The sequence below is a fragment of the Girardinichthys multiradiatus genome, chromosome Y (genome assembly GCF_021462225.1).
Source record: "Girardinichthys multiradiatus isolate DD_20200921_A chromosome Y, DD_fGirMul_XY1, whole genome shotgun sequence".
NCBI lineage: Eukaryota > Metazoa > Chordata > Actinopteri > Cyprinodontiformes > Goodeidae > Girardinichthys > Girardinichthys multiradiatus.
Window position 1 is genome coordinate 14,399,990 of NC_061818.1, and position 23,944 is coordinate 14,423,933.

Sequence of the window (23,944 nt, forward strand, 5' to 3'; positions counted from 1 at the left end):
TACATTGAATTGTAGTCTGGCACAGCTTAGGTAACTGGCATATAAAAGTGAAGCTGTGCCATAAGAAAAAAAGATTTAAATATAGTTAATTAGTTGCAGCTTCAGTAAAACAACAAAATCAGATGCAATTATCCAGCATTATTTACACAACAGGACAATGAAGTCAATATTCCAGAATAATACTGGATTTAAGGGAATAATTACAGGGAATAATTTTTATAATAAGCATCTGTTAAAGGGTTATAAATAGTTAATATCTGACTTGCAGTAGATAATGCTCCTGACATCTTCACTTATTATAAATCTAGATTTTTCAGTCCTTGAGGCTAAAGCTGATGGGTAATTCAAGAGGCCAAGACCAAACCCCACTCAAAAAATGTTGATATATTCCTTTAGGCTTTGTTTAAAGACATCAGGCAGATTTCTGAGGGAATCAAACCGTGTCAGGTACTGACAAAAAGAGTTTCCTTAAGCACTTCTGGTCAAAGAAACTGTCTGATATAGAAGTGAAGTGTTGTAAAGAGCAAAAATAAGTGGTTTTAGTGAATGCTGTTTTATTGATTTTACGCTGCCTTACTTTTCAATTAGTCAGTAACTCTGAACAGAAATGTGTTATAGGTTATGTTCTCAGGGAGATCTTTAGGGGTGAACCACCTTCTACCTCTTTTTCCTGTAAATAGGTTTTAAAGATAAAAAAAGCTAAAATCTTTCAATAAACCATCTCTACATTTTAAATACATTTTATTGAAATGTCTGCATGGAGCTCAGGGTAGTACAGTGCTGCCTCTCCCTAACCTGTTGCTGCACACTTTCAATTAGCTGGCTACACTTTTTTCACAGTTAGAAGAAACGGCAAATCCAGCTGTCTTGGCATTTTTCCAGTCACAAAAACCCCCGTCTGATAATCCGAGCAGATTTCCTTAATGAATAACTACCTTATTTGAGCTTGTTATACTCTCACTGTTTATTAATAAATAGCAACATAACAAAATGGTCAAATAGTTTGTACAACAAGCACTCGAGAACTAGTTCTAAATTTAGCTGATTAATATCTTTTATATTTTTGCTTTTAGGAATTATTTCTGTTCATTTTTAATTTAAGAAATTAAATCATGGTTTATGGTTTTATTTTAAACGAATGTGTAATTATCATGACAATGTGAAACTGTGATATTTTTTGAAAAAGTTACCAGGAGAACCATATACTGGCTAATACCTCACTGCAATTAAGATATAACTGTTTATAGGTTTCCAACAAAACCTTACTTTAAAATAGCGACCTATCACTGTAAAGCAAGAAACCCATAACATTTACATTATTTTTCACTGCCACTTCAAGTTAAAGCACAAATATAAAGCTGTGCTTGCTTTAATAGCCCGCAACAATCATGCCTGGCGTCACCAACCCAGCCAAACAATCAACACTCTGCACCGTTACTCCTCAAGGTGCAAGTACAAGTGTTTCCTGTCAATCATGGCTGCATAAAGATGCTGACCCCTGGCATTCATGCAGCGGAAACAAATCATTCATCTGCCTCTACAGCCCAATCTCTAGGTTACAAAATGGCAACTCATGTGAAGCAGAAGCAGAAAAACAGCATAACCTTGTAATGTCAGCACACACACAGTCACACACTTAAATGGACAAATATAAAAAAATATATAAAAGACTCTAAAAGTACTCTAAGAAAAAAATACACATTTATTTCAGCTAACTAGCCTGTTCCTATTAAGATCACGACACTGCCTCTTTGGTTTACCTCAGTCTAAATTTACAACAATGAAAAAACTGTCTCGCTGCTTCAAGCACGTGTTGACACTGATGCCAAACCAGGTAAAACAACAAAACTTTGTCAGTTCTTTGCAGTTCAGTTCACATAATCAAGAACTCATTTAGGCACTAGATCTACCCAACAACTGGAGCACAAACATTGACAGCACCTGAAGCCTCCTCACAGCAGCATCTGAGCATGTGCCAGAAAACAACAGATGCCACCAAAGCAAATGTTGGAAGTGCAGCGCTCAGCTAATGATGGGATCTGCAGGCCGTTTTCCAGGTGACTTATGTTACTGCGTCTCAGCTGGGGGCAAGGATAAGTGAAGCTCTATCGATCTGGTGTTTTGCAACGCGATCGATCCTATCACACGGATCCTAGTAGTAATATTTAGGTCAAGCCAAGGCATGTGGGGTTCAAATGTAATTAATGCTAATGAGCATAAGATAGCATCAGCCTAAAATAAACAACCAACTGGGACTTGCACCATGTTATTGATTATTCCGAGAAGATGAGTAGCATCAGTGATGCAGAACATGCTCAGTATGATTGGTATTCATTAAACTAAGGCAGGCCTGAATGTTTTTGGGAAATAAGAACTTTTAGATTAATGAGATTTGCCCACACGCCAATGTGTAACTTTGGATTATTTGGAAAATATACAGCAGAACAATAACATCAAAGGTCATTCAGCCAAAATGGTTCTATTTTTTACTTGTCATCCAAACAGACAGGTTCTCTGGGTGTAGCGGTGCATGTATTCTTACTGAAAATGTTTGGTATGTAGACAAGCAGAATGTGTATAAGTGGAACTAAAGTTTGGAACTCTTTGTTCTATGACAGAACCTTTAAAACGTAGCGCATGAGAAGCACTGACAGAGCTTGAGAACCCCCCACTATCATTAAAGTCTGCTGGGGGGACGTTACCAGTTCTCAGTATGATTCAATGAGTGCCTCATGTCCACATTGCTCAACAGTAGCAAACTCAGCTAGTCCCAGCCTTTTGTGTCTGTGTTTTGTAATTAACTTTTTCAGGTACTAAATGAAAGCATCTCCTGTAGGACATTTTGTACCTGCTTTGAACTAAATATTTAAGGTAGTACTGTACACATGGTATGACTCCAATTAATAATATTTACCAGCAGAATGTCGCTAATAGTAATTTTGGTGTTATAAAGGGTTTCATAATCACTCATATTTCAAAAGGCCCCCCCATTTTCAGAAAATTACATGTAATTAAATTAAATTATACACAACATTGGAGCAACTTTGAGAGTGTCACTATAATTCATCAAAACAATGGGTGTGAAAAGGGAATGGAAATTGGCAAAGGAAAGAAGTGACCCAGAGCCCAAAGGTGCCTGCCCATCCTTGAAAAAGCTTGCTAATATTTCAGACCAGGTCTAAGCCATAATAAACACTATATGAGTTTGTTATAACTTTATGGAAGCAGAAATGCAGCAGTACGCTACTGTTGAAAACACCGGTGATGAACACACGTTGAAAGTTTCAGAGTATTTGATTGGTGTGATGCCAATACAGATGTTTTCCTTTTTTTAATGAGAGGGGTATAATCACTTTTGAGCTGCCATTTTTCTAATGTAAATAAAAACAGATACAGATTTTTTTCACAAATGGTAACCCCTATCATGGTAATTTTCAAGAGATGACTGTCAGAAACAAACCTTTTGGTTGAATGACTTCAAACCTAAATCTGCCAGGTGTATGAATAATTTTGGGCTCAACTATGTGCACCTTAGTTGTTGTCTTTTTATTAACTTTAGAAACTTTATTTTCAGACTGTTTTTTTTCATAAGATAAGATAAGATTCAATTTATTTTGCTGAGTCAATAAAACAATTTATGTGCATGTGTGTATTTTTGCCTTCTTTTAATGGTATTAATCTGACAAATGTACCAATATGTGATGCAAAGACAGATAGATGCCAAACTCTCCTCTTTGTGTACTATTAATTATCAAATTTATCTTTTCTCTTCTCTTTGCTGTCTTTTTCTCCATCCAGGTCCTCTTGATTTCCTGATATTTTTCCAGGACTCCAATTTAAGAATAATCTTTTAATTTAAAAAAAAGTACAAATCCCTTTTTATTGCTGAAAACATGAAAAGAAAGAGAAATAAATAACTATGATTCTCTTAAAATAAATGTAGAGTAATAAATGTCTATGCATCAGCAGAGAGAGGAAGGGCGACCCTGAGAAAAAAAACAACAACAACATATTTTTCACTCATCAAAGATCGCAGGCTCAGTATATTTTACCAGTTTATTATCTATGACAGGCGATATGGCTTCCCAGAGTCTGAAGAACTGCAGTTAATTATTGGCACTGGTCTGTGCTGATATAATGGGAGGGCCGGGATCCTATCAAGCTCAGGTACACAAAGGTTGGAGAAAAAAACGTTATTATTTTAATGTGTTCTTATTTATTTCAGCCTATCTTTTTTATATACCTTTTATCTGCTGGCTTTATGAAACACTCCAAACAATAAGAAGAAAATTAATAATCTGTAATGATAAATGTGAACCTTTTTTTTATTGCAAAACCAAATGGTATGGTATAGATGAGATACAACATCTAAATGGTAAGGTTTTCTGATGTAAGCCCCTAGTAGGAAAAGCGCCACGTCAGCACCAGCTGAAGCTGCTGTGTGACTTTCAGCTAATGACAGAGGACCGATGCCGAGGCACTTCATTACAAAGCTGCTCCATCGCTCCACCGCTGGCCGAGGCAGCTACTTAAAGTAATGGGTGAAACTGCGCCTGGCACTGCTTTCCGGCGCACTCTCTCACACGCTGCCTGCATACTCCATTATCCCCGCAACCACTCCAAGTTCCTGCTCTCACCACAATCGCTGGCTCCCATCTCTTACAAAAAAACAAAAGAAAATTCATTTCTTCCTGCACCTTTGCAACAAGACTCATGCCTCTTCACTGTCACAGATGATTAATAGTGTGTGAGAAGGGAGAAGGAGGGTGGACTGAGTTAGAAAAGGTACAGGGTGTTAAATAAGTACTCAGCGAACATCTTAAATGGAGTGTTTAATAAAGCTTGGTACTGCAAAACAATAGAAGGAAAAATAAAATGGAACCAATTTGATAATGACCTCTTATAAGCACTTGTGGCAAGTGTATTTGCCCTTACAATTATACATACATATATATATATATATATATATAGTGAAAATGATGTCTTCTTTTATCTTATCATACAAAACATACAGTCTCCCTGTTTTCACAGTCCCTTGAATGTTTCCACACTTTTGTCACGCTAGATCTAGAAACTTTAATACATCTTAGTGGCAGGCCAGCACATAGTAGTGTTCAACTTCAAAGTGAAATGAAAGTGTTACTTGTTTTTTAATTTACTTGGTTTTACTTTTTTTTGGTAAATAAAAATCTGAAAAGTGTGGCGTGTATTTATAATGATTCCGCTTTTCTCTGATACCCCTAAATGAATTTCAACTGCCTTCAGGAGTCATCAAGTAAGTAAATAGAGTCCACCAGTGATTCATTTCATCGATATAAGAGTGGAAATTAAAAAGAAACCCTCAAGATGTCCAGTGTAGCATTTGCCATGAGCCATGTATGGGAACACAGCAAATTATTTGGGGAAAAAGGTGCTTTGGTTAGATGAGATCAAAAAACGAAACATCGTGGTCCACATGCAGAACGCTTTGGTGTGATGGAAAAGTAACACTGCACATCAACCTGAACACATCATTCATACAACGCAACATGGTGGTGGCAGCATCATGCTATGGGAATGTTTTTCTTTAACAGGGTTCCCTGTCCCTGTTCAGAATTGATGGGAAGATGGATGGAGCTAAAGACACAACAATCCTAAAAGAAAACCTGTTAGAGGGAGCAAAAGACTAAGGGTTAGGGTTGGAGGTTCACCTTTAAGACGGACACCAACTCTAAACATGCAACCAAAGCTGCAATGGGATGTTTACATCAAAGTATGTGTGTTACAAGAACACTCAATCAATCCCAATGAGAATCTGTGGCACAACTTGGAATCTGATGTTCAGTAAATTTGGCTGAGCTTAAGCTATTTGACAAAGACAATTGGCAAGAATTTTAGTGTATAGATGTGCGACGCTAAAGAAAAAGTTCAAATAACTTGCAGCTGTAATCGTAGTAAAAGGTGGTTATTCAAAGGATTGACTCAAATTGCCCAAATACAGAAGCACGCCACACTTTTTAGGTATTGATTGGTAAAATACATTCTAAACCATAAATTGTTGCCTTTCTACTTAATGCTGGTCTACCACAAAAATCCTGGTACAATACATTGAAGTTTGTGGTTGCAACATGACAAAATGCAGAAATGTTCCAGGGGAATGACTACTTTTGCAAGACACTGTACACACTCACTGCATGAACATATCTATTATGAGTTCCTGTCCAAATACTCCCACACTTTGACCACAAAATCACATCCAACAAATCCTTTAATTGCCTGATCAATGCATGTAGAGCTATGAGAAATGAGGCCAACAGTTGATTTGGCCTGGGTCTGGCCAAACGTCCGCGCACTGATGCGTGTCATTGATCAAAGCGCGCGCCATGCTTACAAACCAAGGATTAAACTATTTGTCTGCAGGGTCCACCTTGAAACATTATTCTGACCCTCAAGCAAACCTACCGTGAGATACAAAGCAACAAAGACTCTCAGGAGTTTCAGGACATCCATCACCAAGCTTAAAGAAAGGCACATAGAGCTGGGAAGTTGCAGACGCACAAACACGCAGCTGAGATAAGATGGGTTGTTATTGTGGGTCTCTATGGGGACGAGACAACGGTGGAAAGAAACCCCTATGCATCAAGATTGTCCTACCTCGTGTTTTGCCAGCCAAAGTCTCATCCCAGCTTCTCAGAAGTAGCATGGTGGTGCAGCCTGGGACTCCTCACTCCCTTTCATAGCCTCAGACTGAGGGATCCTGAAGGAAAATCAACATGAACAAAAGGACAAAATGAATATTAATAGGAAGCAGCTTCTGGATTTTAGAAACATTCCGATTTATAGATTTTTGCTTAATCACAGAGACTGAATAAAAGCAATGCAGCTTCTTTTGTTAAAGTTTGTTTTTTAAATGTAATGACTATGGTTTTAAAATAAATGCTACAGCCCATTTTCTTTTGTATTCTGCATTTTATATTGTTTGCTTTAACCAGCTTTTGCGTCATCAAAATCGTGTTTTCATGAAGCAAGTTCAGATGCTCAAGGATCAGTCAGTTTAAAAATGATGCACCGCTGTTTCATTCATCTATTTTTAAGCCATTTTTCTCCAAATCCAATATTTTTATAGTTTTGATTGTAAACAGCGAGCTAGTAATTAAGAACTTACAGCCGTTTTAGGAAAACTCCTCAGACAATGAACAGGGCAAAGCATCGATCTTTTTGTAATTGCACTCCACTGGAGCACCGTCACTTCTCCTCCTCAGTAAAGATGCTTGGAGAATCTTGTCTTTCTTACGTCAGCCACTCTGTTATTGCAAAGGGAACAAGGAAGACAGAGGGTTAGAGGCAGGTCGCACTCATTTAAGACTCTAATAAAGCCACAATGTGCATTGGCATGGTGTGCAATCTCCGACCTGCTCCCCTTAGAATTAATAAATCAGGTTAATTAGTGGGGGCAGATTAAAACATACAATGGGTTCCTACGCAGTTTTGTCTTGAAAAGTTCAGAGTGTAGTTTTGTCTTTTTCCATATCTGGAAATTTGTGGAAAAACAAAATTTAAAAATGGAAAAGTATTTCCATTTCCAGACTGCATTTCTTTTTTGATTGTCTGCTGACAAAAATCTGAATTTCATAAAAATAATGGCATTTTTATGTTTAGATCTTGACCATTAGCTCTGTTTTTGTCCAACTCACTGCTCATTTTTGCTAACTGCAACCCATTAAATATTTTGCTCAATACGTTGTTTCACCTTTGGGTTTTTTTAGTGGCCCAAAGATTCTTGAACTGGATTCAGATTAGATACTAAAAAGTACCTGAAATTCCTATTTAATTATTTTAGAGCATGAAAATATCACTGATCACAAACTGTGATTAAAAACAATCTGTATTTAATCTAGAATAACCTTATCCACATTTTTTTAAATTTTGCTGGTGTTACCTGATTTAAGTTTGGCCAAAATACAAACAAAAACTAATTGAAAATAGCCCTTTTCCTCAATATTGAATTGAGAGAAAGCTTCAACGTTGTGCTGTTTCACGCTTTGTGGAAAAAAAAGATAATAAAACACAACTAGGAAAATATTTTGTGCTACAATATCCATAATGTATTCAGAAGAATGACGTTTTGAAGTTTAAACTTTGTAGTTTAAATTTCTGGTTTCAGAACTCTTCCTACATTGTTGTTATCTAAAGAAAAACAAACTTATAAGACATTTTAAATCACCATCTCCAAAAGGCAGTACAGGTTAGGAAGAAAATCTAACAAAGCTGATCTACTATTTGAGGAACAAGAGTCCAAACAATAACGTCTAAATCTAAGAGGCAAGTTTGAGCCATACTTTAGGTGAATAAATGATTAAGGTTAATAAATAATGAACAAGTCTTTGCGGGGTAACAGATTGTTTGTTTCATATTTAATAGATTGATGGGCCTCACACAACTGAGACAAAATGCACATGATCACTAATAAACCCAAAAATAATGAACAAGGAAAATTCAACAGTGGTTTTAAAGCGTATTAAAACAAAATGTTGTGCCGTGCTCGCTTGAAGTTCAGAGGCATTTGTTGAACCTTTGTTCTTAGCTCGGTTCTAAACTTGTAAAGAGGCCTAAATGCATTTCTGTGCACTCGGCGTACATCACTTCTCATGGACAGCATCTCTGTCGATACGAGTCCTCTTAATCAGTTTCAATGAATTATTGAATAGCCTTTTTATATCAGATCATGACCCATATTCTGCTCTCTTGAAGTGAATATACAGCCAATAAAATCCGGATGTACTTTTTTTGAGTCGGACTGAGACGCAAGCGGCCCTGTTATGAGCTTCAGATGGAGCTCTATGGACTGATCCTCTCATTTAGAACAAGATGATGGATGGGATTGTCTTGCAGCGCCGCACATAAAGTGAATCTGAGGTGTTGGGTTTTGCTTGTTGGGTTAGGCTTGCTCTACGCCGACGGTTCTGATGCTCAACGTCAGAAGCAGTGAATTAGGATTCTGTGATCCCTAGATGGCACAGAGTGGAAGTCAGCGGAATACAAAACACCTAATAGAGGGGTTACTTCTCGCTCTATCGAGGCGGGTGCGGAGCTGAGCGCCACAAACAAGAGTTGCTTTGTTGTCTCATTAAGCAGCTGAAAGACAGAGAGAAAATCAGTAGGAAGAGGGGATAGGATTATGAATCTCCTTAGCACCTGCTGTCTTCTCACTATCCTGTTAATCAATGATTACTGCAAACGAGGTGCATATAAAATGTCTTAAAGGGAGAGTTTAGAATTTTCAAGATAAAGGATTATAAGCAGTTCATATTTTGCCTGCAAGTCAAGAACTTTGATTGCATCTTCATTTTATGTAAATTTTGATTAGTTTTTGTCCCAGATGGTGACGCTAGCTAGCTAACATTTAGCTAGTTTAAATGGAGCCAAAACCAAAGGGGACCTCTCTCATCGTAACAAACTTCAATTTTAACAAAGTTGTTGCAGTTTTTGCAAACTTTGCCTCAGAGCCTTTAAACTTGGAATCGGACACTTATTCACAGAAAGGTTCCTGATCATTTGCACTTGATAGGAAGCTAGGAGGTGCTTCCATTAAACTTTTCTGCCAAAGTAACTACCTAATAAAAAGTTAATGTAGTGTAAAAATCAATCAAATAGGGTTTGCATGAATAGCTTTGACATTTTTGGGGTTGGATTTTTTTTTTAAAAGATAGAAGTGTACTTTGGTCTCACTCCCTCACTAACTAGCTGTGGCTTTAGTATCTGGAACAGAGGTCAGCAACCTTTGCAATTAAAAGGGTTCACTCCTATTAAATAAAAATGGTCTCAGCAAAGCCTACACAACCCGTCCAAAAAACATATCTTATCAAGCTTTACAAGAAAAGTCTAAAGAGATGTTTGCTTATGGTTAACTTTAAAAAACACATATCTATTTCCATTTTTGGTTATAGAACAAGAAACAACAAGAAATGGATCAAACATTTACAGCAAGTGAATACATTTTTTAACAACGTTTCAGAGAATTTACAAAAAATAAAAATAAATATTTTGCGCACTAATGACAAAAAATTGTAGCGAAAATCCTATGTTCACATACCACTAATTCCATTCAAATAAGGAAATTCTATGCAGATATTAATTGAAAACTAAGGGGGAAAAAAATCCCAAAACTAACATTGTAGCTTTATTTCTAAGAACATTGGTCACTTTTATAGATTTGGCCAAGTTATTGCTGAAGGGGACAGGGTGTTGTCCCTTGATCTGGGAATAAAACTAATCTGGTGCGAAGAATTGGATTGCTAAGAGGGTTCTACTACAGGACAGCCCCGGACACTAAACCTAGCCCCTCTTAGGCTAGCTTTTAGCTAGCTGATAGCTACCACCTTACAAAAGCCCAATCTCAAACTTCATAAGAGTTTATGTGAACACCATTTTATGAACCTTTTTAGCTGTTATGACATTTGCTTTGGATGGTTACTTACACAGGAAACAGAGGTAGGAGGCAGCACATCACCAGTGATCTTCCCTGTAAAACATGCGCTGAGAATGGAATATTTTGCACTTCTGATTAGTGCAACTATTTGATAGTAAAGTAATGTAGAGTAAAAATCTATAAAGTAGCACTTGTCTAAATCTCTGAGGTTGGAGCTTGCTTTTACAAATGTATAATGACTATTTTAGTCTTTTCCCCTGTTGGACTAGGTGTTAGTTTTAGCGTCTGGGACAAAAGCTAACCTGAATTTCAAATAGATGAAGATACTAGTAAACATTCTGAACTATCCTTCTGATCTGTGATTAGAACCATTCAGCAGGTATTTTTGGGAATCAAACTGTGTTAAATGCTGAAAATTCCTAGAGGTACATTCTAGTTTTTCAAACACCATCAATTTATTGTTCAGTCGAATTTTTGGCAACACTTCCCCAAACTGGGGAAAACATCTACTCCTGGCAGCTAGATTGAGATAAATTATAAATGTTCTGATTTGCAACATAAAGGACCATGATTACAATTCACAGTATGAGAAAAAGCACATCCCAAGATGACAAACAAATCATCTCTATAACTCTATGTATGTCTGCATACTTCATGCATACTGGTGGAAATCGGTAAAGCCAGGTGTGTGAAATGCCTTTTTCCAGCTATCCACATCAACTTCCATTTTGACTCTGTCGAGCTCCACTGCATATTTTCAAGACAGCACAACAAACATTATGCTTGAGCATGAAAGACTACCACAGACAGTTTCTGTAATCATTAGAGCAGCGAGCCATGTGTCAGGGGCAGAGCTTGCACGCGAGACGCCCGTTTTGCAGCGAGGCAGCGGAGGTGACAGCTTTGACAGACTACCTGAGCTTAAGCAACCATCTGTGTAAAGGCTACGGAGGGTCACATGTGTGCCAGAGAGCAACTAGCAGAATGCGTAATAGACCCTGAGTTTATGAGAGCACAACCCAAGCGGGTTTTACAGGTGTGACGCCACATACACACACACACACACACACACACACACCTGTGGTGTAGATTCAAAACACGTTATCAGACAAATGATTGGAAAGTTAGTCAGAGAAACAGGGTCAAACACCACTGCACTTGTGGTAGATAGATGGACAATGGGGTCCGTGTGTGCCTGTGATGGGAGAGAGAGATGAATAGAATGGGTTTGAATGTGCGTTGTGTTGCAGATTTATTAGAATTTGATTCTGGAGCTACATCATTATCACGCCCCTACAGTTAAAGCAATCTGGGTTTTGCTGGAATAACGTCAGATAAGGAAAATTGTTCTGAGAAAAGAAAAGTGTACTCTTTTTCCTTTATGTAGATTACTTTATTGATCTAGAAGTACATCCTTCCTGCACTGAGTTACAGTCCTTATTTCTTTTCTTCTTGTCCAGAACAAGTGGCTCTACACAGCTGGGGTTTGAGACACAAAGTGTTTTGACATTTAAAATAATTTTTTTACATATCTAGACAATCCATTGTATTCTTTAATTGGAGTTCTCATAACTAAAAGAGGAGAATGAAAGACAGAATTGGGGGAGAGAAAATGAAAAAAGATGAGAGGAGGTAAATGCGCGGGCTATTAATGATGTCAATAATCCACCAGCATTAAGCAATTAGTCTGTGACAGGTCTGTAGACCCACACATGCACACACACACATACATATATATATATATATATATATATATATATATATATATATACATATATATCCAAAACAGCAATAGCATGTGTGGATCCAAGGAATTATACTCACCTCCTGAATTCTAAACAATGAAATATATTAAATGTGCTGAGTTTTTGTAGGATGGAGAAATTAAAATCAAGGCCGACTGACAAAGACGTTGCTCGAGTCTTTAATCCGCAGTTGTGAAATCCAGTTAAGATTTAAAAGCCAAAAGGCGGATCAGCTTCGGTCCTTTAACAAAATGCGAAAAATAAAATAAAATAAATAAAAGTCCAGAATCTTAAAACATTTTCTTTGTTTTACTGTTTAATATTTTTTGCATCATTCAAAATCTAATCCAGGATCTTAAAGGGTAATTCCACAGGAAAACATCTAAATCCAGAGTCCCACGTTTCCGTCGTCTTCATTCGGTTTTAAATCTCCTTCGGAAACAGAATGAAAATATTTAAAAATCAAAAGAAATTGAAGATGAAGATGACTTATGTGATTTTCTCCACTTTTTTGCTATTGGTGTGTATATTTCTGTGCTTTTGCTATGTCGTACACACTATACTCCAGACTGTTCAGTTACCTTGCATTTAAAAAATATTCAGCTCTCTTTTTTTGGGATTAAAATTGTAAAGTTTAAAGAATTGCAAAATCACAAAATCAAATTGCAAAATATTCCTTCATGATGTACGGCAATTCTTCTTGCACTGCGAAGAAAAATTTTAAAAGGAACAATAAATCAATGAGTGGGATCAGTCTGTAAAAGTTCACTGGATGGAAGCAAAGGAGGAGAGAAAACACAAATGGTGAGATATTATTAAAGTAGGTGAGTGTGAAGCCAAAAAAAAGGGAAAGAAATGAGGGATAAAAACTCCTTCAGGATTGTTTTTTAAAAAGCCATCTTTTTATCCTAGTCCATAATCTTTAGGTGCTTGTGTATGTCTGTCTGCAGGACTGGGAGTCAGTTTGGAAACGATACGAGACAGAAAGAGGGAGAGAGAGGGAGGAGGCAGAGGGGAGGAGAGAGGAAAAGAGGGCATCGAAAACGGAGGCAGAGGACTGTACAAACACAGATGACACGCCAGCAGAACGGGCTTTGAAGCAACCGAGTGAAACGGGCCCTTCCTGCTCAGTCTGACCTTCACCTGATCAAACGTAACGCTGTAAAACTGGAGCTTTTCAGCAGATGAGGAAGTTTTGTGGTGTGTGTCTGCATGTGTGAGACGGGAAAACCAAAGGAACAAACATGTAGACGTGATGAAGCCGTTTTAATGGACACAACACACTTTTAACTATGACAAGGCAGTCAAACATTTCAGGTCCGTGATGATGGCTGGAGAAGGTGTTCGCTCGATGAGTCACTTGAGGAGGAAAAAAACACAGAAATCAAGTCAGAAAACAAGGATGAAAGAAGGAAGAGTGACATAAGGAGGGCATGAGGCAGGAATCAGCTGAGAGCGGGATGGGAGGAGAGCCATGGAGATACCAAAGCATTGCCAAATCTGTGTTTGTGTGTGTGTGTGTGTGTGTGTGTGTGTGTGTCATGTCAAGGTGTGCTACAAACACAAACGCCTCACACACACAGAAAGAAAACAAAGACAGACACTAAACACTAATCAGACCTACCTATGGTCAGAGTTAAGGATCAGCCAGATAAGATGCATTAGGGGAAAAAAAGAAGGGGGGAAATAGGTATAAAAGTGGAAAAGGCATAAATAGAAAAGACAAAGAAAGCCAATTAAAATGACTCTATTAGAGCTCCATAAAAGAAATAAATGAAACGACAGGTGGAGTCAAAAAAAGCAGCCAAAGTTACGGGTGGAGGGGGTGGGGGTGAGGGAGAGAGGATGGAGCGTGGGCTGCACGGGGAAGGAAAGCAATGGAAAGGGACGAAAGAATGGATGGAGGGGATAAAAGAGGATAAAGAGGGGGAAAAAAATCCCCCTCCTCTGTCTCTTTCTCCTTTTCTCTCTCTTTCTGCTTCTTTCTCTCTCTCCCTCCTTGTCTGGCTCATAAATAGAAGAAATTGTTGACCAGGTAAATGGCAAAATAGATGAGGAGGCAGAGGACCGAAAGAGCGAGCAAATGAAAAGGCAAAGCACCTCCCAGCAGCGCAATGAGGAAAAAAAAGAACAAAAAACGAAAGATAAAAGCAAATACTCCAGTGGCCTCCGTTGTCTCCAGTCTGTGAGTGGAAGGGGGTATTGGCTGATGCCAGTTGTTCCCCTTCCTCGGCTGCTTTCTGCTTTCTTCTCTCTCTCCTGTCAAAAAGCACTTCCCATCCAGATGACAGAAACCAGGCACAGATGTCCTCTCCGCTTTTCCTCCTAACTCTGCTCAGACACCACACTCCCCACACACAGGCTAGACATGTTGCAGTGGCAACGGACGGTGTTACCTATATTGCTCAGTGTGAGACAAAAAAAAGAAAAAAAAAGGCATCATTTGGGGGGGGGGGGGAGGGAGGGGGCTGATGCTGCTGCTGCTAGTCAAGCACAGCCTACCTCATGAGGAAAGATACTGAGCTGGAATTGCTCTGTCTCCCCCTCTCCCGCCCATCCCTGCAAAAAGATGGTAGGAAGGGAGGTGGGCCCACTCGCTGCATTATTATTCATTGAAAGAGTGTGTGTAAGAGAGAGAGAGTGATATGGGGAAGGTAGAAGAGTAGAGGGGGCTTTCCAATAAATGTAGAGGAACCAAACCGGTGTGAAACTAATAAGAGACTGGCTCCCCCTAGAGTCAATCATCAATACACAAGTTCTGTGCACTGGAATCACTGGTTGAGAAAATATTTACAGTGCTTAGCAAAAGTGTTCACACATTTTCTCACATTTTGTCACGTTTCAACTAACTTCTATGTGTTTTATTGTTTTATGTGACAGACAACATATTGCTTAATTGTGAAGAGGAAGAAAAATTTGATTTTCAAAAATGTTAACAAATACAAATCTGAAGTGTTTTGTGCATTTGGACTCTCCACCATGAAACCATGCTTTTGTTCAGTAGGGGCAGGTAAGCTGCTCAGAGTTGACAGGGAGATGGAAGGAGCTAAAACAGGACAATCCGGGTAGAAAACCTGTTAGATGCTGCAGACGACTTAAAACTGGGATGAAGTTTCATCTTTCAACAGCACAATGATTCTAAACGTTCAACCAGAAAGCATATTCATGTGCTAATATGGCCCAGTCAAAGCTGGCTTGTAGCTGTAATTGCAGTGGAGCATGATCTGCAAAGTATTTTCATATTATTGCTGAAGACAAATGCAGGCCACACTTTTCAGATTGTGTTTCATTATAAAAAATAAAAAAAAACATGATCAATTTCCTTCCACATTACAATTATCCACTACTTTCTGTTGGTTTGTCCAATAAAATCCCAATAAAATACATTGATGTTTGACATTGTAATGTAACAAAATGTAGAAAAAGTTCAAGGAGTATCAATACTTTTGAAAGGTCTTGTATGATTACTTAACTTTAGGCTGTACTTTCCTCCCTCTCTGTTAAACGATACTCTGTTATTTAGGGTTCCAGGCAATCCATTTTGCGCCATGTTAAACTCAGATGCATTAAAGAACTTCTGGTTCAGATCTGCGTTGCTGTGAAAACAAACTGATTATCTCGTGTGCATTTTGCCCTCAGCTAAACTCAGTGTTGCTATGGCGATAAATTCCTCTCCACTCTAGTGGTGGCTCTCAAAAGATCATTGCTGGAGGTTCTGTGTTTTCTTTTTCTTTCAGTTTCTGACATTATATGAACCAGACGATCATGTAACATTGCACACATTGCAAACCACAAGGCTGCCTGTTGTGCAACAGGCTTAGTCCAAGATGCAGAGCAGTGGTGCCACCAAGGATGGGAAAGGGGAGGCAATGGCATACCACTACAAATTAGCTAACCCAACCCCACTGACCTCACTGTTTTTAATTTTTTGTAGCTTGGATTAATATTTATTTATTTATTTATTTATTTATACCTGTATAATTTTTTTTTGCTCCCAGACTATTTTTCTATTTACCAATCCATACCTCCGTTTTGTACCCACATGTTGCAGTTTTGTCATTTCATACCTTTAAACCAGGTGTCTGCAACCTGCGGCTCTAGAGCCCAAAGTGGTTCTTTGGACCTTCCACCACGGCTGTATACAACTTTGACTAAAACTAATGTTTTTAAGTATAGATATAATAACAAATGCAGGTTTTACCACTTTTTTTTTATGAAAAAAAATCCACAACCAGCTTATTTTTCATAATTTTCCACAAATATCAACATCCCACAGAAAGAAATGTATCTTATGCTTTTATGTATCCTAAGGTTTTATGTTTTTCTATATTTTAATAGCTAAAAATAGAAATAAAGTGGTGACTCTTTAAAAATGACAAAAAATGTAATAGTAAATATCCATTAAAAATTTCATTTTTTTTTATAAAGGTAATTTGCAGCTCTAAATTTGTTTTATTTAGATGGACTGGGAGCAAAAATGGCTCTTTGGATTTTAAAGTTTTTTTTTTTTTTTACAAAAACCATTGCATATCAGTTTATTTATTTTTAAATAACAAATTTTAGTATTTACATAAACTTAAACAATACTTCCATTTGTTTTAGTTCTGATCTCCATTTGGCCAGTGAACCTTTATGAAATATGGCAGATTATAACCCCTAATCAATCTATAATAGCTGTAAGCACCCTCCTGCTGGCAGATATTGTTTAGTAGAGTTGCTCAGCTTAATGTATATCTGAAAAACAAAATATGAAAAAAACTTAATGAATCTGTAAAAAATAATAATAAATGTGAATAACTTACAGAACTGGAAAAAAGATTAAAGTGGTCTATGCTGTTTGACACTATTATGTTTTGTTGCATTTGGACTTTTTTCACATTTATTTATTTATTGGTTTATTTATTAAGAATTTTGTTATCTGTTATTTGTTAAATGTGTTATTCTTTATATTGTGTTTATGATTATTAATTTATTTATTCTCTCAGTTTTGAGAGGTTGTACAATGTAGCGGTTGTTAGCACTGCTGCCTTGCAGCAAGAAGGTCTCTGGTTTGAATCCCTGCTGCGGCCTTTCTGCATGGAGGCTCCTCCCCCACAGGTCAAAAAAAGCATAAGAATCTGAATCAGCTTAAATCGCCGAGTTTGTGCTCATGGTTCCACTTCGCTCTCGGTGAAGAAATGTAAAATATAAATATATAAAAATCAAATAAATAAATAAATAAATAAAATAAAAGGTTGTTTACGTACGTTGGGTTAATTAGTCGAAATAATCTTGGCCCTCCTGACTGAAGCCACAGACCTGTTGAAGAAGCCAAACTGTCATCCTAGTTATTATGTGTGAAATGCCGCCACCTTGTGGTTTGTTTGCAGAATGACAGTGCTGAGTTTGATTGGGCTGCCTTGATGTGTTGCTTGAAATAAGTACATCGTGGAGAGATGGCGTCGCTGTCATCTCCTCTGAGAATCTGTAGAGAAATATTAAAAGAGTTACGTGCCATTCAAGGACCGAGTTACAAACAGTCGCTGGCTTACAACTATGTTTTAGATCAATTTCGCAAGAATAAGGTGAGTTTAGCCCCAAATTAGCAAAGGCTAATGTTAGCTAAGTTGCTACTCGGACTGAACGTATCCTTCAGACTCATAATAGGTCGCATTAGGCATATGTTAGTGGTTAAATTAGTTAATTATTTCATGTTGAAACGTTTACAAGTGTCGTGGCTTTAGAAGGAATACAGACCCTGACACTCACAGGTTGTTGCCAAACAGTAAAATCTTTAAAAAAAGACAAGGTTAGTATTAGTGGTGAAGGGCGTGCTAACATTAGCCTTCGGGATAGCTCATCGTTGAATTAACTTTATAAATGCGAACATTAACCGCGGTGCAACCTTCTGAAATGGTTATTTGCTAATTAAATCAGTTTTCACAATTTTCTATAGATACCTGCGTTAGCAATAAATAAACCGGAAAAATCAAATGCAGTAAAAAGCTCAGGACTTTTATGCATTTTATGTCATGTAAAACTCTAGCTAAGTCTTCATCCGCAGTAAAAAGTAGATACCTCTTTTTTTTTTACCTCCATTTTAACTGTATATAAAACAGTAATTTAAAAGCTTATATTAAATAGTAGTTTACCATTATATTTATAAGCTATGTGATTAACTGCTTGTTATATATAAATGTTATAATTATCATAGTGTGATGTAATAATAGGATGTATATAATATCAGGCATGCAGAGGAAATGTTAGCCCATTTCTCCACCTAGAAATGTTTCTGGTTTTGCCTTGAGGTGGGCAGTTTTAGTGTTTATTGTTATCAAAAAATGATCAATTAATAAAGATTAATTGTGATAAGTATGAGTAATTGATTTCCCAAAACACCTAAGCAGATGGTATGGTTTGGATTATTACTTTTGCCAATTTGTCCAATGTTTGCTCAATGAGAGCAACAATAAAAATGTATATATATTTGACAATATGCTTGAATGCAGTTATTGTGAGAAGTTTAGCAGTAATTGTACCACTTATGTATTGTATTTTATAAGCTGAAGTAGCCTACTTCCTAAAACATAAGGTTTATTAGTAGGGCAGTATTTGTTTGTGGAGCTCTGACTGTATGTGGTGACTATTGCCATAAATACTGTGGTCTGTTGTGGTTAACTCTACATTTTTAAGACCACATAGCTCATCCTCATAGCTCAGCTCTCGGTTTAGCTCTATTTCTCTTGCTGCTCCCCAATTTCACTTGTGACTGGTAAAAATCAGTCAACATTGTCCATAATCTGTCAGTGAGCGTCTTCTTTGCCATATAGGCTTAGAGCTTGCATTATTAATGGTTGGGAGAACATGGCTCAGCAGGATTGCTGAATGCTTATCACTGAAGCAAAACAGCTAAAAGGAGCTCTTGCTTGTCAAGTTGTGTTTATACTTACTGTGCATTGCTCTCTAGGCTTTACTGTGTACATTCTAGTCTCTATATGGACTGTACGCAGTGCTATTGTTCTTGCAATATTGGATGAAGGTCAGAAAAGTCTTGCTTCTTTGTGCTGCCCTTATTGGCCTGGAGCTTTTTCACTTACAGTTCCTTGCAAACGTGTTCATTCACTGAACCTCTTTGCATCTTGTCAGGTTAGAACAAGATCAAAAGTATTTTTTTAGGATTAAATGTAAAAGAACAACACAAGCTAGTGCATAATTATGTTGAAGGAAAATAAGAGATAGTTATTTTAAGCTGTTCCAAGAAGGTCTAAGAGGGTTGTTATTGACCATTAGTGAACAAACAGCATGGTGAAGACCTAGGAACACAGCAGGCAGGTCAGGGAGAAGGTTTTAGAGATGTTTAGAACAGGTTTAGATTATAAAATAATATCTCAAGCTTTGAACATCTTAATAAGCACTGTTTATCATCTGGAAACAGAAAGAGGTACAACTGCAAATCTACCAAGATGCAGCCGTTGACCTAAACCGACAAGCAGTGCAAGGAGAGGGTTATTTAGAGAAGCAGCCAAGAGACTCAGGGAAACTCTGGAGGAGCTACTTGAGAGCCACAGCTCAGGTGGAGAACTTGCTGGAAGAAGAGTTACAGAGAGTCATTATTGAAAGACATCCATAAGTCTCTCACAGCAAAGATGTGGATGAAGGTCCTCTCGTAAGATGAGAGCAAAATTGAACTTTTTGTCCTACATGCAAAATGGTTTGTCTGCCTGAAAACGAACACTCCGCATTCCAATGGGTAAACATGGTGGTGGCAGCATCATGCTGTAGGAATGTTTTTCTTTGGCAGGGGCAGGGAAGTGAAAATGTATGCAGCTAAGTACAGGGCAATCGTAGAAGAAAACTTGCCTGAGGCTGCAAAATAACAGCAAGCCTAAACATACAGCCAGAGCTACAATGAAATGGTTTAGTTGTCTAAGCATGAGTTAGAATGGCCTTGTCAAAGTAAAGTTTTCATAAGAAAAGGAAACATGGATTAAAGTGACGGAAGTGACCTTCATTTGTAATTCTTTTTCCTGGTCACAGGTTACAGGGGAAAGGTACTGCCGAGCCCAACAGGAGGCGCGCCACGCATCGCTCACATACCTGTGTTTGCTAGTGTCCACCAGGAACCACCTGGCCCTGCATAACCTCTACCATGGCAAGGGAGAGCGCAGCCCTGAAGAGGTGGCCGGCCTAGTGGGGCTCAGGCTGCCCACACAGCCTGGAGGGAAAGGCTGGGAGAAGTGAGGACATGGGAATGTCAGTCCGTGGGAGAAAATCCTGAAACTCTCCTGGTATTACCTGTGTGAATAGCTGTTGTATCTGGTCTCATACAGCTGGCCTCACGTAATTTAAACTACATATATGTAGTTGACCAGGGTCTGCTGGTTGTGACACTGTCGAATGAGGAAACCTGACTTCATTCTGTTGAGCAACCATTGTTCAAAGTGAAGGAAAATATGTGAACTGATAAAAGTTTCATCTAAAATCAAACCCTTGTTGATACAGCCTTTGTTTTAGTTGTGTTAATGTCTAATAGCAGCTCATCAATAACACTGAATATACCATCACTTGGTGCATGTCTCTCATTTCAAGTTAATCACCTGAACAGTTGGTGCAAAGGTTAGAATAACTGGCTGTGTTTAAGTATGTGTATGAATGAACAGGCTAAAATAAATGTCAATCTTTATGTTACTAATTGTCTAATTAATCATTATTTTGCTTTTTTTAGATTTTTTTTTTTGGGTGTGACACTATTGGTCTTTATTTTTTGCTGTTATTTTTTCAAAAGTAGGCAGACAGGAAGTGGGGTGGAGAGAGGTGGAATAACATGCAGCAGAGGCCTCCGGGGTCGGGACTCAAACCCGGGACAGCTGCGGAGAGAACTCCATATATGGGCGGCGAGCTCTACCGCTACACCACGCCCCGGTACTTGGCTTTTTAAGCTGATACCTTTCCAGCGAGGTTTCCAGTGTTTGAACTTTAGGATATGACCTCAAACCTTTTTTTGTGTTGTTGCTGCCAAATGTAAAGTATGCATATTTAATTTATTCAAAAGATGCCATTTTTCCTTTGTAATATTTGGTATCAACTTTGTAAAATGTTTTTAACTGCATCCCAAATTCTTTTTAAATAAACTTGTAAGTGTAGCGGTGTGGACAAAGGTTCTGCAGGTGACTCGGATGTGCTTGCATTTTTGTAGACGTTTTCTATGTTTCTATGGTTTACTGAGGAAAACTTAAAAACATCTCATACGTTTCAGAAACATTTAATTAGCAGATGCATCCTTTTTATGTAGAAATAATAACATTGTCTGGGTTGCTTTGTGGTCTTAGGTTTGCCCAATTCAGTTCTATGTCCAGAATTTCAGTATTATGTCTTAAATAACAATTTGTCGTGTCATAAATCTGCCCCTCTTTTCATTGCTGCTTGGATCAATCTTAACAACATGCACCTTTCTGCTCTGGAAACGGGTTTATTTCCTCTTCAAAATCTAGATGTTACGCCATTCTCTACTGGCTGCTCTGTCATGGGAAAGTGTGATTTTTAACAAGGCTTGTCTAAAACCTGTAGTTTGTAATCGTTACAATGCTTATTGGATCCTGTAAGAAGGAAATAAGTTGAGTAAGTCATGTCTAAATGCACTGAAGTCACATTTTAGAGCAGCGTAAGGCCACAGTGTCATAATTACCTTCCTTACATAAAGTAAGTTGGGTATTATTTAAGAAGTTATTTGTTTCAATTCATTTAGGCTTTGAATTCATTTAATGATGTCCTAAAAGGGTTCTGGGTCTGAATCCTGGCAGGGGAGCCGTTCAGCATGTAGTTTGTATGTTGGCTCTGGGTTCTGTAGGTTCGTCCCATGGTCCAAAACCTACATGTTAGGTTTAGTGGGGGTTCAGGTTATGAATGCATGTGTTCATTGTTGTTTGTCCTGTGTCTCTGTGTTGCCCTTCAATAGATTGTCCAGGGTGTACTCCACCTCGTTCCCATTCAGCGCTGGAGAAAGGTACAAGAACCCCAAATCAGAACCTAAATCCACCACTCTGCTATGTCATATTTTGGGTTAAAGAAAACAGTTAATAAAACCTAAGTCATTATTTTAGGCTCACATGTAAATTATTTTCTAAAAACTAAGGGAAAATCAAGGAAATGAAATCTGTAGCCAGCAAGGTCAGGTCAGTTTATTTGTATGGAATAATTCTTACACAAAGATGTTTAAAATGGTTTACAGGAAAATAAAGGAACAATAATAAAATTACATTTGAAACAAGATACACGTTAAAATAAAAATGTCAAATTTAGGCACCACACAAAAGCAGAAAAAGATTACCACTAATAAATAGCCAAAACTTAAAGGAATCTTTGACCTTCTAGGGAAACCTGCAATAAACAGGTATACTCCTGGTTTAAAGGAAACCGTTTCTGCTCATCTCCAGTTTTTAGAGAGTTGCTTGGTGTTTTGGAAAAGGTTGATCTTATTGAGAATTTTGATGTGGATTGTACCAGGAGTCATGATGGTGTTCACATTTTCTTCTCCACACAAATTATTTTCTCAGATATCTCCAACAACTAGAAGGATTCAACTGTACCACTCCGAAGGTGTTTGTACCTCCTGTGAAATTTCAGTCTGTCCTCGATGCTTTTCTTGGACATAATTAATGTTTTTGCTTGTCTTCATAATACTACTGTCAAAAAGTTTTTACCTCACTGTGTGTGTAGGTGCATTCCTGCTGCCTGTGTAAGTAAGCTCTGCACTGGTGGTGAGACTTTAATGTTGCACACTCCTCAGCAGGAGCCATCCTGGCACTTGCTTGCTGGAGACACTTGGACATCCTGAAGCCTTCATCACTGGAATCTCTCACCATTAAGTTTTGATAATACAAAACCTGTTCTTTGATGCAAAATTATGGTGAATATACACTTTCTTTTAAAGGCAAAGAAAGTACAAAAACAAGAAAATGATTGTAACCAACTTCTTTTATAGAATTAGGTCTGATGCAGTCAAGCTGGCTTGAGTTGATTGGAAAATGTATGAAGCTAAATACGGGGCAATAAAGGAAAAATATCTATAAGCCTGCCAAACACTTTCCACTGGGGCAGGGGTTTCCCTTTCAGCAGGACAACAACCCTAAAGATACAGCCAGAGCTGCAAATGAATGGTTTAGATCAGAACATATTTATGCATTAGAATGGTCCAGTCAAAAGTCTAGGCTTATATCCATTTGAAAATCTGGGGCAAGACTTTCCAGATGTACACTGGGAACATCAGATCTCACGAGCATGATTTATCCCTACAAAGGGGGGAGTTTCTAGATGTGCAAAATTAGACCAGGCATACCCCAAAAGATTTGCTCAGGAGAGCGTTGAATCATTTATGATTGTAAGTAAAGATTTGTGTCACTGTGAACGGTATTTTATGTGGGGCTTGTATATCACAGGTTGCTTTTCTATTATTAAAAGTGTATGTTCAAAACTCAAATTGTATTGCTTTCAAAAAAGCCCTCATTTGCAAATAGATGGAGTACCCAAATGTTTCTCATCCGTCCTTTGACCGTGCTCTTTCCTGACTGGTGGTTTTTGACATGGGCTACATGGGCAGTTGCCAAGGGCGTCATTAGACATGGGGGATCCTTAGTACAACCTATCTGTCAGTTGTGCCCTGAGCAAGTTTTCTATTGTTTTTGTGCATATGCCTGTCAAAGATTGGTTAGCACCCCTGTGTGTTGAGTAGGGGTCCCCTGTTTGCTGCTAGGACAGAGAGCCAAGGTTAAGCACTTTGTGGAGAGTTGCTCTCCATTTTATCCTGCTCGAGAAT

The 23,944-nt window shown here is 38.0% G+C and overlaps 2 protein-coding genes across 2 annotated transcripts in view; one reads left to right on the plus strand and one right to left on the minus strand.

Annotated features, from left to right (window-relative positions):
• LOC124863843 (glutamate receptor ionotropic, NMDA 2B-like) overlaps positions 1-14,110 on the minus strand; it is a 243,124-nt gene extending 229,014 nt beyond the window's left edge. The window contains exons 1-3 of the mRNA XM_047358359.1: positions 13,778-14,110; positions 7,145-7,283; positions 6,634-6,736 (exon numbers count right to left, since the gene is read on the minus strand). Coding sequence (XP_047214315.1) covers positions 6,634-6,660 — 27 coding nt within the window. The 5' untranslated portion in view covers positions 6,661-6,736; positions 7,145-7,283; positions 13,778-14,110. The remainder of the gene's footprint in view (positions 1-6,633; positions 6,737-7,144; positions 7,284-13,777) is intronic.
• A 3,406-nt stretch (positions 14,111-17,516) lies between these two features.
• LOC124864486 (protein FMC1 homolog) lies at positions 17,517-20,818 on the plus strand. The gene is made up of 2 exons (XM_047359284.1): positions 17,517-17,717; positions 20,170-20,818. The coding sequence occupies exons 1-2, from the start codon at positions 17,589-17,591 to the stop codon at positions 20,371-20,373; spliced, it is 333 nt and encodes a 110-aa protein (XP_047215240.1). The 5' UTR covers positions 17,517-17,588; the 3' UTR covers positions 20,374-20,818.
• The last annotated feature ends 3,126 nt before the right edge of the window (positions 20,819-23,944 follow it).